This window comes from Vulpes lagopus, chromosome 5, assembly GCF_018345385.1.
Source record: "Vulpes lagopus strain Blue_001 chromosome 5, ASM1834538v1, whole genome shotgun sequence".
Taxonomy (NCBI): Eukaryota; Metazoa; Chordata; class Mammalia; order Carnivora; family Canidae; genus Vulpes; species Vulpes lagopus.
The window spans coordinates 99,734,988-99,750,907 of NC_054828.1; the positions used below are offsets into that span (position 1 = coordinate 99,734,988).

The 15,920-nt window shown below is 37.3% G+C and overlaps 1 protein-coding gene across 6 annotated transcripts in view; it reads right to left on the reverse strand.

Moving 5' to 3' along the window:
• Positions 1-15,920, reverse strand: part of MTA3 (metastasis associated 1 family member 3) — a 242,346-nt gene that overhangs the window by 135,260 nt on the left and 91,166 nt on the right. For all 6 annotated transcript variants that reach the window (XR_005987860.1, XR_005987861.1, XM_041755540.1 and 3 more), the window contains exon 4: positions 3,979-4,105. Coding sequence is in view for 4 of the 6 variants with exons in the window: in XM_041755540.1 (XP_041611474.1) it covers positions 3,979-4,105 (127 nt within the window). In the remaining 2 variants the exon portion in view is untranslated. The remainder of the gene's footprint in view (positions 1-3,978; positions 4,106-15,920) is intronic.

Below are 15,920 nucleotides of genomic sequence, written 5' to 3' on the forward strand. Positions count from 1 at the left end.
GTTCAAATCCTACCTAGCTTGTGAACACAAAGTGAATCACTAACTATCCAGAACCGTCCTGGTCCTGGTTACATTCTCTCTGCCAGTGGAATCAGAAGGAACAAAGAGTTGCCTCTATGCCACTCTGAAAAGCTGATAATATCCAATGAGTATTGTGGTTCACAAACTACAAAGGACCTCAGGAATGCCTCAGTCAGATTTTCTCCTATGTGCCATATGGCACTGAGGATATTCTGGGCATTTAATAATGTCCCTGGAGAATAAAATGCCAGTATTCACCAAATTACCGCTTTTTGCTGCCAAAGAACAATGGGGCTTCAGTAATTTTCTCCTGTTACAGCAGAAATAGATAGGGCATGACTTCAACATGAGCAAACTGTGAAGATCACTCCAATGTGCACTTGTTTACATCAGCATGAGGGCTGGTTAGCATGGCTCTGTGCTTTGGCCAGAGACTACTCCTAACCCCATTTAGCTATTTGAAAATGAGAGCCACAAATGAGAAAATGTGGCTCTGTACTACTCTCTCTGGACTTAGAAAACGAGACAACAAAAAATAAAAGCCTCAAATGTTTATAATGCTTCATCATAATTCAAAAGAATTGCTGGTAAATTCACTCAGTAAACTCCTTAAATTTATAAGATGGGGACATCATCTTATTTATCAAGCACTTGGAAATTGCCTTAATCTAGAATATACTCAGAAAATATGTTTAAAAGGATCGTGTATTCTATATAATTTCTATGTTCAACACAGGGGTGGTCTTAATAATTTTATTTCAATATATTCTCTTAGTTCTTATGGATGATGAAAAACACAATACTAGGTTTTCCATTCTGGCCAATCTGTTAAAGGAAACATTACTTATAAACAGATTCTAAGCTATCAGGATGGTAATTACAAATGTACTTGCATGTTTTGGATACATTTTTAAAACCATTTGTCAGATTCTTGTTCTGGCCAGATTCTTATGACTAGCCACATTAGTTCTTGAGCTTAAAATGAATCTTATATTCTAGCTTCTTTCAATTAAGTAATAAATGCATATGGCTCTTCAGCATTTATTAGTGACAGATGTATTTATAAAATGATGAAATATGAAAAAAAAAATGATGAAATATGTTTTCATGTTCCATCTATCTGAAGAAAAATTAGTTTACTTTCCTACTTCTTGAAATACCTCCATTGGTAGATAAAATGATTGTTTCTACGTTACCTAGTTTGATTATTTTTTCCAGCAAAGGACCCAAATCACACAGAATATACTAACTCGAGCTAATCTAAACAGTGTCCCCTAAAAAACCTAATAAAGCCAAATGGCTGACAGACACATGAAAAAATGCTCAACATCACTCAGCAAAATCACAATGAGCAACCACCTCACACCTGTCAGAATGGCTAAAATTAACAACTCAGGAAACAACAGATGTTGTCCAGGACGCAGAGAAAGGGGAACCATCTTACATTGTTGGTGGGAATGCAAACTGATGCAGCCACTCTGGAACAGTATGGCTGTTCCTTAAAAACATAAAGATAGAGCTACCCTAAAACCCAGCAATTACAATACTAGGTATCTATCCAAAGGATACAAAAATAGTCATTTGAAGGGGCACATGCACCCGAGTGTTTATAGCAGCAATGTCCACAATAGGCAAACTATGGAAAGAGCCCAGGTATCAATTAACAGATGAATGGCTAAAGGAGATGCGTTATACGCATACACAATGGAATATTATTCGGCCATCAAAAAGAATGATATCTTGGGGAGCCTAAGTGGCTCAGCTGATTAAGTGTCTGCCTCTGACCCAGGTCATAGGCTTGTGGTCCTGGGATCGAACCCCATGTTGGAGTCTGCTTCTCCCCCTCTCTTTATCCCTTGCTTCTGCTCGTGCTCTATCTCAAATAAATAAAGAACAAAATCTTTCAAAGAAATTAAAAAATAAGAATAATGAAATCTTGCCATTTGCAACAACATGGATGGAACTAGAGGGTATTAGCTAAGTGAAATAAGTCAGTCGGAGGAAGACACCATATGATTTCATTTAAATGTGGAATTTAAGAAACAAAACAGATGAACATAGGAGAAGGGAAGGAAAAATAAAAATAAAAACAGAGAAGGAGGTAAACCATAAGAGACTTTTAAAGAATAAACGGTTGCTGGAAGGAAAGGGGGGGGTGGGGTAACTAGGTGATGAGCATTAAGGAGGATATCTGATGTTATGAGCATTGGGTATTGTATGCAACTGATGAATCACTAAATTCTATCCCTGAAACTAATAATAAACTATGTAAACTAAAGCGAATTTAAATAAAAAATAAATAGGGACGACTGGGTGGCTTAGTGGTTGAGCACCTGTCTGCCTTTGGCTCAGGGCATGATCCCCAAGTTCCAGGAACAAGTCCCGCATCGGGCTCCCTATGGGGACCCTGCTTCTCCCCTCTGCCTATGTCTCTACCTCTCTCTGTGTGTCTCTCATTGGAAATAAAATCTTAAATAATTAAAAAAAATTTTTTCTAAAGATTTTATTTATTTCTTCATGAGAGACACACACAGAGAGAGAGGCACAGACACAGGCAGAGGGAGAAGTAGGCTCCACGCAGGGAGCCCAATGTGGAACTGGATCCCGGGACTCCAGGATCAGGGCCTGAGCTGAAGGCAGATGCTTAACCACTAAGCCAGGTAGGCATCCCCCAAATTTTTTAAATTTTAATAAAGCAATGCTGTCATGCTAACTACTGACATCAAATTATTTCTCAAAGGATTTGAAGGACAAGGATTCCAGTATCTCTGTCACACATGTTCTACTTTAGAAAATCTGCATCCATTTCTGAAAAGAGAAATACGCACAAAAGATCTGAGAGCTGGGTATGTGTGTGTGTGTGTGTGTGTGTGTGTGTGTGTGTGTAATACAAGGACCAAATCACAGCTTCAGTAAGTCTCCAAACCTGTCTTAGCCCCCCCAAAAACCAGATTCAATAACCACAGTGGAGGCTAACGAAGCAGGGCCAATTTTTGAAATAAAATTAATATGCTATATTTCCCTTGATATACAATTTTTAAGGCATTCATGACTTACTAGTAGAGAGCTGAATTATAGTAGGAAAGACTGTGAACAAAAGCTGAAAGAAATTAACATGAAGTGGACAAAAACACTGCACTCTCTCACACACCACCCTACACATAAGCTGCTGCCTGCATACAGCCATGCTCACCTGTTCCCTCTACGTAAAACATGCTGCCCTGCCCCCCTACTCCCCACCCTCTTTCCAAGGTTGAGTAAATGCCAACTACTATCTGAAGTTTACCTGACCCTGACAGTCAGTAATTGCCTATCTTTTGAGTTTAAACATTTTGTTAGACCTCTAAGATATTTATGCTTGAATGGTACCATCAGCATATCATAAAAGACCACCACTATTCCTCCACAATCCCCAAAACTACAAACCAGGGACGGAATTTTTTTCACTCTTGCTTCCCATCAATGCACAAAGCAGATACAAGTTAAGAATAAGAAATACGAAGTTTTCATCTCAGACTTCCTCAAGAGAAAATAAAAGGCCAAATGCTCTACAAGGTCAAGAGTCACCTGCCTGGGACCCAGATCTTCTGTTTTAGGTCTGGGATTCTAATGACTGACTCTATAAGGTTTTAGGAATCTGGAGATTAGCATTTCCTAAAATAGTGTTTGCTGGACATTGTTTTGCAGGATTCTAATAGCTACATACGTCAATTGGAAAAGTCTGGATTAAAATAAACCTAAAATGATTACTTTTACTGTAGAACACCTGCAGGGCTTTAATATGGTAATGACACTACAAATTTCCAAGATAAAATTCCATCATGAAGCCTTTAGTAAACTAAGTTGAACAAGATCATGAAGAGAGTTTGGAAATGGTTCAAAGAAGGCTGTTTTGTGTTGTTTCTAATTGTCAGAATATTACTGAATACTTCCTGTCAGTTTCTACGATGCTCTTACCTGATATGCGTTGCAGGCAGAGATTCATACTGGCGAGACAAAAAGAGCTCCCTATGTTTCAGCTGATGTTTCTGTTTATCAGTCAAGTCCGCCTCAATTGTTGTTTCTGATTCTTCCTCAATTTCTTCTACACAAATAAAATTCAAAGAATGTATTATTACACGGCACATAATCTACCTGGACATTAAGACAGATCAACCATTTGTTCAAAATTTTCTTCAAACCAACTTTCGTTATTTTATTTTAAATTTACATAGTTAACTTGTCATTTGAATTTACAACCATAAAATGACATGAATTGATGCCACAAAGAGAAAGAACTGCAATTTTAAAATGGCAGATGGAACATATGTATTTATCTCCTCCACTCTCATAAAAGCACCCCAAATTTAAAAATTAAATAAATAAATAAATAAATAAATAAATAAATGATTAAAAAGCACAGCAATGAAAATGTACACATATTTCAATGACAATAAAAGTGGAAACAATAATGGAGGAAAAACTTTCAGCCAAAAAAAGTTTTAGAAGATGGAAAGCAGATGTAAAAAAAAAAAAAAAAAAAAGTACAAGCTTAGCTAAGAGAAGGAAGTGACAATCTATATATTTGTATGTACAGATAGATGCAAGGAGAAGGCAAGCACAAAGCTTGAGGTGACTTAGCCTTCAAAGATACTAAGTACACTGAGAAAGAGGAATAGGCAAGAGAAAAAGCCAGGAGGAAGGTTGAAAGTTTATCTACAATACTATAACTAAATCCCAGAATACTCCACTTGAAAAAAAGACATTAATAGGAAAAATGGAAATAGGATAACACTTCTCAAATTTGATAACATGGGGGTGCATGGGTGGCTCAGTGGGTTAAGCAGCTGCCTGCAGCTCAGGTCGCCATCTAAGGATTTCAACGTCCTAGGATCCAGCCTCAAGCCTCCCATCAAAGCTTCTTGCTCAGTGGGGAGCCTGCTTCCTTTTTCCCCTTTGCCTCTCTCCCTGCTCATGCAAGGTCTCTCTCAAATAAATAAATAAAATCTTTTTCAAAAAATTGAGAACACAAACAAAAAACTAATAGAAAGATCCAGAAGGTATTGCTAAGGAAATCTCCCAGAAATTTCAACACTAAGACAAAGAGATAAACCAGTAAAAAACAAAGTATAAAGAAAGAAAATGAAAAAGAAAATAAAAAATAATTCACAAAACCCAACAACCCAAGCATAAAAGTTTCAGAAAGAAACAACAGAGAAAACACATTTCTTTATCTCTTTTGGTGGGGAGAGGGAGGAAAGGAACACCTATCAAAGAAATGATTCAGGGACATTTCCCAGACTGAATTTCTGGCATACTTAGTTACTTTTAAGTGCTAACATGAGATCCGAAAGTTTACAGAGAGAAAACATAAGTCACATGCAAAGAAACTAGCATCACAGTGGAATTCCATATGAATAGGAACACTATCCTAAGATGGTGAAGCAATGTTATCCAAAAGGAAAAATGATAGTCAACCTAGAATTATACTCGTAAATTGTAAACTATTTATCAAGTCTGGAAACAGAGTAAGAACAATCTTTCATTCATTCAACCAAGATTTATTAGATGCCCAAACAGGCACCATTCAAGGTGTTAGAGACAATCCGTGAGCAAAAGTTATTAGGAAGAAACAATTCAAAGCATTTGCCTATGAGAAACAGAGTTGGAAGCAAGGGACAGGAGACAGCAAAGTTTCATAGTTTGTTTTTTTTTTTAAACCCACTGCATTTAATAATATTTTTAAAGAAAAAAAGTTTTAGGGATCCCTGGGTGGCGCAGCGGTTTGGCGCCTGCCTTTGGCCCAGGGCGCGATCCTGGAGACCCAGGATCGAATCCCACATCAGGCTCCCAGTGCATGGAGCCTGCTTCTCCCTCTGCCTATGTCTCTGCCTCTCTCTCTCTCTCTGTGACTATCATAAAATAAATAAATAAATAAATAATAAATAAATAATAAATAAATAAATAAATAAATAAATAAAAAAAGTTTTAAAAAGTAAAAAAAATAAAAATAAAGAAAAAAAAAAGTCACCAAGGGCATCTGGGTGGCTTAGTCAGATAAGTGTCTGCCTTTGGCTTGGGTCATGATGCCCGGGTCTTGGGATTGAATCCCATGTCGAGACCTGTATAGGGCTCTCCTCCCTGCTCATGCTCTCTCTCACTATCTCTGTCTCTCTCTCTCTCAAATAAAATCTTTTTAAAAAGAAAAAAATGACCAAGTGTCATTTACAAATACAATTCCAAATAATTTTAGATAAAAAAAATTCTTAATAGAATACCTCTAGGGGGCTTACAGATCCTCTGCAGCCTTACTGTGGCCAGACTGTGAGGGAATAGCAGGAGCACTAAGGACTCAGATGGTGAGACTACAGGGAGGGAGGTCAGGGGTGGGGGTTGCTCTTCATGTAGGAAGAGCTTCAGTTTAGGACTCAAGGACTTAATTTTGGGACACTGATGGGCAACACACACAGATATACATGTGTGTATATTTCTGCTTCTCGCTATTCTTAAAAGTTCTCATTTATGGACCCAGAACCACAAATGAGATTTGATCACATATATAATTCTCTAATTATAGCAGTGCTTTTAAACTGCTATATGAGGGCAATGAATGAGGCTAAACATGAGATCTTTTTTACAATATTTTCAATTTTTTTAAACTCTCAATTGAAAAACTAGTTTAGAAAAAGACTCGCTTAACTCAAGACTAAAGCAACTTAAAATTCTTCGAATGTTCCTTTTTTATTAATTTTTATTTTTTAAAAAATATTTTATTTATTTGACAGAGTACTGGAGCACAAAGCAGGGGGAGAGGCAGAGGGAGCAAGAAAGGGAACAGCAGACTCTCTGCTCAGCAAGGAGCCCAATGCAGACTGGATCCCAGGACTCAGGGATCATGACCTAAGCTGAAGGCAGACGCTTAACTGACTGAGGCGCTCAGGCACCCCCTGAATGTTCTTTTTAATGAACTACTCAAAGAGAAATCCAGCACTAAAACAGCCATTTACTTGCATAGATATTTCAACAATGGAGATCAATGAAGTTATTGCTGCATTAGCTCTATTAGCACCAGCAAATACCACATACAAAATTATACCCTTGCTTAATGAGGATTTTGTTGTCCTGTAGAACACAACTAACTGAATTCTAATGCATACCCTATAGAGCTAAAATCACAACAAGCTCTACAAATAACAACAGCAAATCTTAATCTCTTCTACAACCTCTTGGTATCGGGTGAAAAGGACTAGAATCTCTGACATGCAACCGAGCCAAACACAAATCACCGAACAGCACCTAAAACTCACCTTCCAAAATTTACTAGTGTTAATTTTATTTATATATTTTCATAAGTTTACACTAGCTTCCAAACAGGAACAACTCCCATGCCATTCACATCCTAAAGACATTAAATGACCACAATGGCAAAACTAGCATTTAGACAATGAAAAATTTAAAATACTTAATATAATTACCATCATCAGAAATTGGGAACATAACATTTATAATTTTTAATATCATTTTACCAAGCTTGATGGAACACATTTGCTATAATTTCCAAAAGTTATTAAAGTAGAAGTCCTATACTCTATACAGTGATAGAAGAGATGGATACAAAATTATTTACTGTATTTTCCTTACAATTGGGAAAGTTTCACCACAGTTTATTAGCAAGAAGGCACTGGGGGCATGGAGAAGAGAAAGAGTATGAAGGAAACTGTACAATGGGATTGTATCAAGTGTTAAGGAGCAATATAAATGTCCCTATACTTAATACTGATATCTTCAGTTTTAGTAGTACATACCACACAATGCATGACCCACCAAGGCTCCCACAAATTTCTAAGTTGTAGACTGCAGGATGAGAAAGAAACCATACTAAAAAATCTCAGTCAGGCTCATCACACATGCAGGCTGAGAGGGGATGGGATATGGCCTGGACAAACAGTGTCCAAGACATAGAGGTCAGAGAACAAGTCAAACCAGCCAAACAGTCTGGAGCACCAGAGCACCCAGCTATGAGATGTGGGAAGTCAGTTTTTTCAGCAGTAGGTGTCAATCAGGGAATGAAGCAAAGCCCAGTTAGAAAATCGGCATGTGACATGTACAAGAGCAGAGCTGGAGACTGATGCATTCAGGTGCCTGAGCAACAAGGCACAGAATGCAGGGAAGGAGGGCAGCCCCGGTGGCGCAGCGGTTTGGTGCCGCCTGCAGCCTGGGGTGTGATCCTGGGAACCTGGGATCGAGTCCCACATCAGGCTCCCTGCATGGAGCCTGCTTCTCCCCCTGCCTCTCTGTCTCAATAAATAAATAAAATCTTTAAAAAAAAAAAAAAAATACAGGGAAGGAGCAGCCATTACTGATCCTAGGTACTTGAGTCCCATATCGGGCTCCCTGCATGGAGCCTGCTTCACCCTCTGCCTATGTCTCTGCCTCTCTCTCTCTGAAGAAACAAATAAAAATCTCATGAATAAACAAATAAAATCTTTTTAAAACGGGGGGGGGGGGGGGGGAGATACTCCCTAACATTAAAAAAAAAGAAAAAAAAACCTGAGTGTTTTTCAGAATAGACCAGAATTCTTTTTTTTTTTTTTTTAATTTTATTTATTTATTCATAGAGAGAGAGGCAGAGACACAGGCAGAGGGAGAAGCAGGCATCATACAGAGAGCCTGACATGGGACTCGATCCAGGGTCTCCAGGATCACACCCCAGGCTGCAGGCAGCGCCAAACCGCTGCACCACCGGGGCTGCCCTAGACCAGAATTCTAACTCTTACTTATTAGTTGGGAGGGATGGAGGGGAAAGCAGACATGAGTAGAATCCTCCACAGGTTATTCCCAAACTTCCTTAGGTCTGTATTTTAATGGATTATCAGCACGTGATGATAAGATGTTAGTTGGTACAGACTGTCCAGAAAAGTAAGCAGTTAAAAATTTGTCTGTAGATGCATTTAACAAGTACCCAAATGTTTGAAGGTATATTATTGGATTGAAAATAGCTTAGTATTGATGCAACTCAAGTGTGCCTTGTAAGAAAAAACAATCCTCAAAAAAGGAATAAGGTAGTTGAATAAAATTTTTACGACAATGAAGATTTCAGGAAACTATCTGAATGAAGAGAAACAGTTTGGTAGTTTAGAGGCAAATAATAAAGAAAAAACAGTTATATTTCCATCATTAGCAATGAATAATCCAAACCCAAATTAAGAAAACAAAATCATTTACAATGGCTCAAAAGGAAAAAAATTACTTAGAAAAATACTCAACCAAGGACAAATCTTGTATACTAAAAACTATAAACATTGTTGAAAGAAATTAAAGACCTAGGCAGCCCAGGTGGCTCAGAGGTTTAGCACCGCCTTCAGCCCAGGGCCTGATCCTGGAGACTCGGGATCAAGTCCCACACTGGGCTCCCTACATGGAGCCTGCTTCTCCTTCTGCCTGTGTCTCTGCCTCTGTGTGTGTGTGTGTGTCTCTCATGAATAAAATCTTAAAAAAAAAAAAAAAAAGAAATTAAAGACCTAAAACAAAATGGAAAAACTATGTTCATAGATTGAATGCCTTAACTATGGTTAACACGGCAATTCTCCCTAAATTCACCTACAGATCCAAAGCAACTTCTATCAAAATTCCAACTGCCTTTTCACAAAAATTGACAAACTAATTCTAAAATTCATATGGATATATAAGTGACCCAAAATAGTCAAAATCTTTTTGAAAAAGAACAAATTTAAGGTGACTCACACTTCCATATTTTAAAGCTACAACAAAGATTATGTGATATTGGCATAAGGATGCACATATACTTGAATCCAGAAATGAGCCCATATGTTTATGGTTAATTGATTTTGGACAACAGTATCAAGACAATTCATTGGAGAAATGAAATTTTTTCTACAAATGATGCTGAGAACAACTGAATATCCACAAAGAATGAAGTTTCACCCTCATACCATATGCAAAAATTAATGCAAAATGAATTAAAGTCCTAAATTTAAGAGCTAAAACCAGAGGCACCTGAGTGACTCAGCCAGTTAAGCGTCTGACTCTGGATTTCAGCTCAGGTCATGATCTCACGGTTGTGAGATGGAGCCCCGCATCAGGTTGTGCACTGAGCGTGGAGCCTGCTTATGATTCTTTCTCTCCCTCTCTTTCTGCCGAGAGAGAGAGAGCTAAAAAAAAAAAAATACGGAAACTCTTAGATAAACCACAGGTATAGCTTTTCATGACCTTAGACTACATAATGGTTTCTTCACTATGGAACCCTAAAGCATAAGCAACCAAAAAATAAAATTATACACATACATATGGCCCATAAGTATATGAAAAGATGTATCATTACTTACTAGGGAAATGCAAATCAAAATTAGAGTGAGATATTTCATACCAACTAGGATGATTACAATAAAAAAGACATAACAAGCATTGGCATACATGTGGAAAAGCTGGAATCTTTGTACATTACTGGTGTAAAATGGTGCCACCGCATTTGTATACGGTTTGGCAGCTCCTCAGATAGCTAAACATAGTTACCATAGACCTAGCATTATTCAGCCATAAAAAGGAATGAAATGCTGATGATTCATTCTACAACGCAGATGAACCTTGAGGCATTATACCAAATGAAACATTATGAAAGTGAAAGACCCAAAGGGCCATATATTATATGATTCCATTTATATGAAAAGTCCAGAACAAGCAAATCCACGGAGACAGGAAGTGGATGAGTAGTTGCTAGAGGACGGATGGAGGGTGAACTGGGGGAGTGACTACTAATGGGAATGGGTTTCCTTGCGGAGTGCTAAAAATGTTCTGGAGTTAAATAATGGTTAGGGTTAAACAAATCTGTGAATATACTAAAAACTACTAAATTATATACGTTTTTGAAAGATGAATTATATGATATATGAACTATATCAAAAACAAAAAAAGCTAAACCTGAAAAAAAATGTCAAAATGTAAAAGGTCAGCAGAATCATCTTCTGGCAATGTGCCAAAATGCCCAACACAAAAGGAAAGAGGAGAGGTGCCTGCTATGGATTCTGTAGGCATTTTAGAACACAGGGTATTGTTGCTCCTTCTGCCACACATATGCCTGTCTACAGGAATGGTGATACTGTGAACATCAAGAGAATAGGCAGTCCTCACAAAGCAGTGCCCCACAAATGCTACCATGGCAAAACTGAAAGAGTCTATAGTGTTACCCAGCATGCTGTTGGCATTGTTGTAAACTGGCAAGTTTAGGGCAAGATTTTTGCCAAGTGAATTAAGGTACATGTGAAACATAGTAAGCACTCTAAGAGCCGCATGAAGGAAAATGATCAGAAAAAGAAGGAAGCCAAAGAGAAAACATACTTGGGTTCGACTGAAGGCACCAGGATGCTCCATCCAGACAAACATACTTTGTGAGAACCAGTGGAAAGGAGCCTGAGCTGCTGGACCCCACTCTCTATGAATTTATGGCATGATAGTTACAAAAAAATAAAAGACCTTGCTCTGGACTGAAAAAAAAAAAAAAAAGAAAGAAAGAAAGAAAGAAAGAAAGAAAGAAAGAAGGAAAAAGAAAATTTCAGAAAAAGGAAAAAAATAAACATAATGCAAAAGGCCAAAAAAGAATAGCTAAATTTCAGTGTGGTCATGTAATGAAATTCTATTCAGTAGCTTAAAATGCATAAGTGAATCCAAGTACCAAGATGGATGGATCTCAAAAATTTGATTTTGAGCAAAAAAGCAATTTGTAGAAGGACACATATGTACAATAACATTTTTTAAAGCGTAAAAAAGTGTTCTATAAAAATACACACACATACAGCTAAAATATTAAAAACATGAATGGAAAAAACATACCAAAGTTAAGACAGCAATTTACCTACGGAGAAACTAAGGAGGGATGGGGATACACATAGCACTATAAAAATTTGAAGCAAAAATATGAAAATATTGAGAAGAAAAAGCTAGCTGGTAGGTTCATTATTAGCACTACATTCTGCCTCTTTTCTGCTTCCTAAAAATACTTCAAAATAAAAACTCAATATGACCAAATAGGAGGGAAATACTTCTTTCTTTTGCATGTACCTAAACTCTAATTCATGTTAACCTAAACTCTAATTCGTGTTAAATTTTTTTTTTCCTTCATGGCAACAACTACTACAGTTGATAATCATTTCTTTAACCTATATCTTCCTTGTCTTCATCTCTGTCATCTTGCAAAAAATAGAAATTTCAACTGGCATTCTAGCATTAATCAATTTCTAAAATATATGTGAATATACATGTCTGTAAATACACAAATAAATTTTGGTTTTGAAGATTAAAAAAGGAGGAGATCAAAAGTGGACCAGCCAATGATACAGAGAAATGGCAACCTTCTTACACTGTTGGTGGGAATGCAAGCTGGTGCAGCCACTCTGGAAAACTATGGAGGTTCCTCAAAAAGTTGAAAATAGAGCTACCTTATGACCCAGCAATTGTATTACTGGGTATTAAACCCAAAGATACACATGCAGTGATCCGAAGGATCCCCAGTGTTTACAGCAGCAATGTCCATAATACCCAGACTATGGAAAGAGCCCAAACATCCATTGACAGATGAATGGATAAAGAAGATGTAATACACACACACACACACACACACACACACACACACACACAATGGAATATTACTTAGCCATAAAAAATATGAAATCTTGCCATTTGCAATGACATGGAAGGATCCAGAGAATATTATGCTAAGCAAAATTAAGTCAGAGAAAGACAATTATCATATGATCTCCCTTATATATGGAATTTAAAAAAAAACGGGATCATAGAGAAAGAGAAAAAAATAAAACAAGATGAAATTAAAGAGGGAGACAAACTCTACATCGTAGGAAACAAACTGAGGGTCGCTGGAGGGGAGGAGGGGTGGGGGAATGGAGTAACTGGGTGACAGGCGTTAACAAGGGCATATAATGTCATGAACAATGGGTGTTATATGCAACTGGTGAATCACTGACCTCTACCTCTGAAACCAAAAATATATTACATGTTAATTAATTGAATTTAAAATTTTAAAAACAGCAAAAGAAAGAAAAAGTGGGCCAGCTCGGGAGATCAAAATCAGGCAAGAACAAAGTATCTAATGCTTCTATAAAGAAATGCATGAGGGGAGCCTGGGTGGCTCACTCAGTTAAGCAACCAACTCTTGATTTCGGCTCAGTCATGATCTCAGGGTCCTGAGACTGGGCCTGTGTGTGCCCTATGTCGGGCTCCTGCTTAGCAAGGAGTCTGCTTGAGATTCTCTCCCCCTCTCCCTTTGCCCTTCCCTCTACTTGTGTGCTCTCTCACTCAAATAAATAAATAAATCTTAATAAAAAAGAAATGATAAGATAAATAAGAGAGATTATTAAAGTGGATGAAAAGCTAGCAGAAGTAAGAAGACCAAACGTAAAGTTGAGATTTTGATACCTGATCTCTTTAGACTTTCACCAACCTCCACACGGCGGAGACTTCTCCATGTTTTTTTGCCACAGAGCAACACCCACATAAGCCTAAGGTACTTGTCACAGAATGCTTTATACTATAGTCAGCTCCTTCAGAGTCCCTTGTGAACAAAGATGGCTCATTTATTTTTATATCCATGCTGTTTTACTTGTAGGGTAAAAAGAGATGCAACTTCAAGAAATGTTTGTAATAAAAAAAAGAAATGTTTGTAATAGATAAACCAGGTAAGAATTATCAGGTAACACACCAGTGAGTAGCTGCAAGGATAAATGTACAAAGTTATGACATAAAACACTACTCAGAGTAGCTATCAAAAAGTAATTCAAAGGGCTCCACTTTGCACAATTCTTTCAAGATCTAAGAGGGTGGATGGAAAACCAGGCTTCAGAGTCACACCTGAATTCAAAGTCTAGTAACACATGTTCCGAGTATGTGATCTTGGGCAAATTATTTACTCTTTGTAATCCTCTCCTCAGTTTCTTCATCTGTAAAATGTGTACACAATTCTTCCCTCTTAAGTTTATTGTTAAGATTAAGATAATGCACATAAATTGTTCAGTACAGTGCCTAAACAGCATTAGATTTTTTTAAAAAACTGCTATTACTATTTTTAAATGAATTTTAATATGATCTTTGTTATTTGGAAAACAATTTCTATCCTAAAACAGTTCCTAATTAAGAAGGCAAATCATATTAAAATGTAAACAAATTAAAAATCTGATTTTACTTCTTTTTTTCTTAGGGTTTTTTTGTCATCTCTACACCCAACGTAGAACTCAAATTCACAACCCCAAGATCCAAGAATCATATGCTCTACCAACTGAGCCAGGCAGGCATCCAAAATTACTTTTTATAAACAAACAAAAACATATCTAGACCCTACCAGTGGAGATCCTGATTTAGAAACTATGGGGTGAATCATGCCAGTTGAGCTTCAGTTAAGAATCATTATTATAAAACATTAATTTGAAAATGTTATTCTGAAAGAATACCTAGGACAGCTTTTTTGGTCTCGGGACCCCTTATCCTCTTAAATCCTATCAAAGACTTCAAAAAGCCTTTGTTAGGGGTAGCCCTGGTGCCTCAGCAGTTTAGCACCGTTTTGGCCAGGGGTCTTAATCCTGGAGCCCCGGGATTGAGTTCCCCATCAGGCTCCCTGCATGGAGCCTGCTTGTCTCTCTGCCTGTGTCTCTGCCTCTCACTCTCTATGTCTCTCATGAATAAATAAATAAAAATCTTCAAAAAAAAAAAGCTCTTGTTAAATAGGTTAGGTTATATCTACCAATACTGTAATAGAAATTAAAACGAAGAGGGACACCTGGGTAGCTCAGAAGTTGAGCATCTGCCTTTGGCTCAGGGCATGATCCTGAGTCCAGGGATTGAGTCCCAAATCTGGCTCCCTGGGAGGAGCCCGTTTCTCCCTCTGTCTAAGTCTCTGCCTCTCTCTGTGTGTCTCTCATGAATAAATATATATAATATTAAACAAGAAGAGGAAAGAAATTAAAATGAAGAAATCTTTAAAAATACAAATTACAAGCACACAATCCATCATCATGAGAGCAATGGTGCGATCCGTATCATTCCATCTCTGGAAAAACTCTGCTATTTACTCACAAGAGAATCAGTGGAACAATTAAATGATAGCTTAGTGTTACTATGAAAATTGTTCTGTCCTCCAGACTTCCTTGAAAGGTATTCAGGATGACTGACCCCTGCAAAAGAAATAAACTGAAGTCTAACCTGAAAAGAAAAATAAAAACTGCCTGAATCAAGAGTTTTTTTTTATTTTATTGGGTTTAAGAAATCTGTCACAAATTTTATCCTCACATTGTATGATATAATGACTCATAAGTTGTTTTACAGCAAGTTAGGATCCCATCAGAAATTTAAGCTATTTCTGCTTTACATTTATTTATTCAAAGAACACTGCATCTGGCAAAGGCTGCCCAATCTTATAATATATTCAAAGTCCATCTGGAATTTTATACAGCCTTAACATGCCACTATGCATTTTTTCACTTGCTATCAATTTTAAAACCTAAGAAACAAAATAAAAAGATCAGAAGTAACCAAATTTTCCAGCACCACCAGACCACCATTCTCTACAAATCATTCTGGACAGAGTAGTCAGCATCTTCCTATAACACAACTCACGTTTCCCCTCTGCTTTGATTAAAAAACAAAAAACAAAAAAACAAAACCCTCAATAGCTTTCGACCACCACTAGTATCAAATCTAAACTTTCATGGCTGAAAAAATCTCTTAATGCCCAACCCTGCTACATGTTTCACCTATTTCCCTCCAAACCCCACCCCAACCCTGGTAAATTAAATAAATAAAATGTACTCATGTGCCTACCAACGTGTTCTGGGGATGTCTATGAGGAAGACAAAAAAGTCCTGCCCTGATAAATTACAGCTGATCCAGGATTATAGATA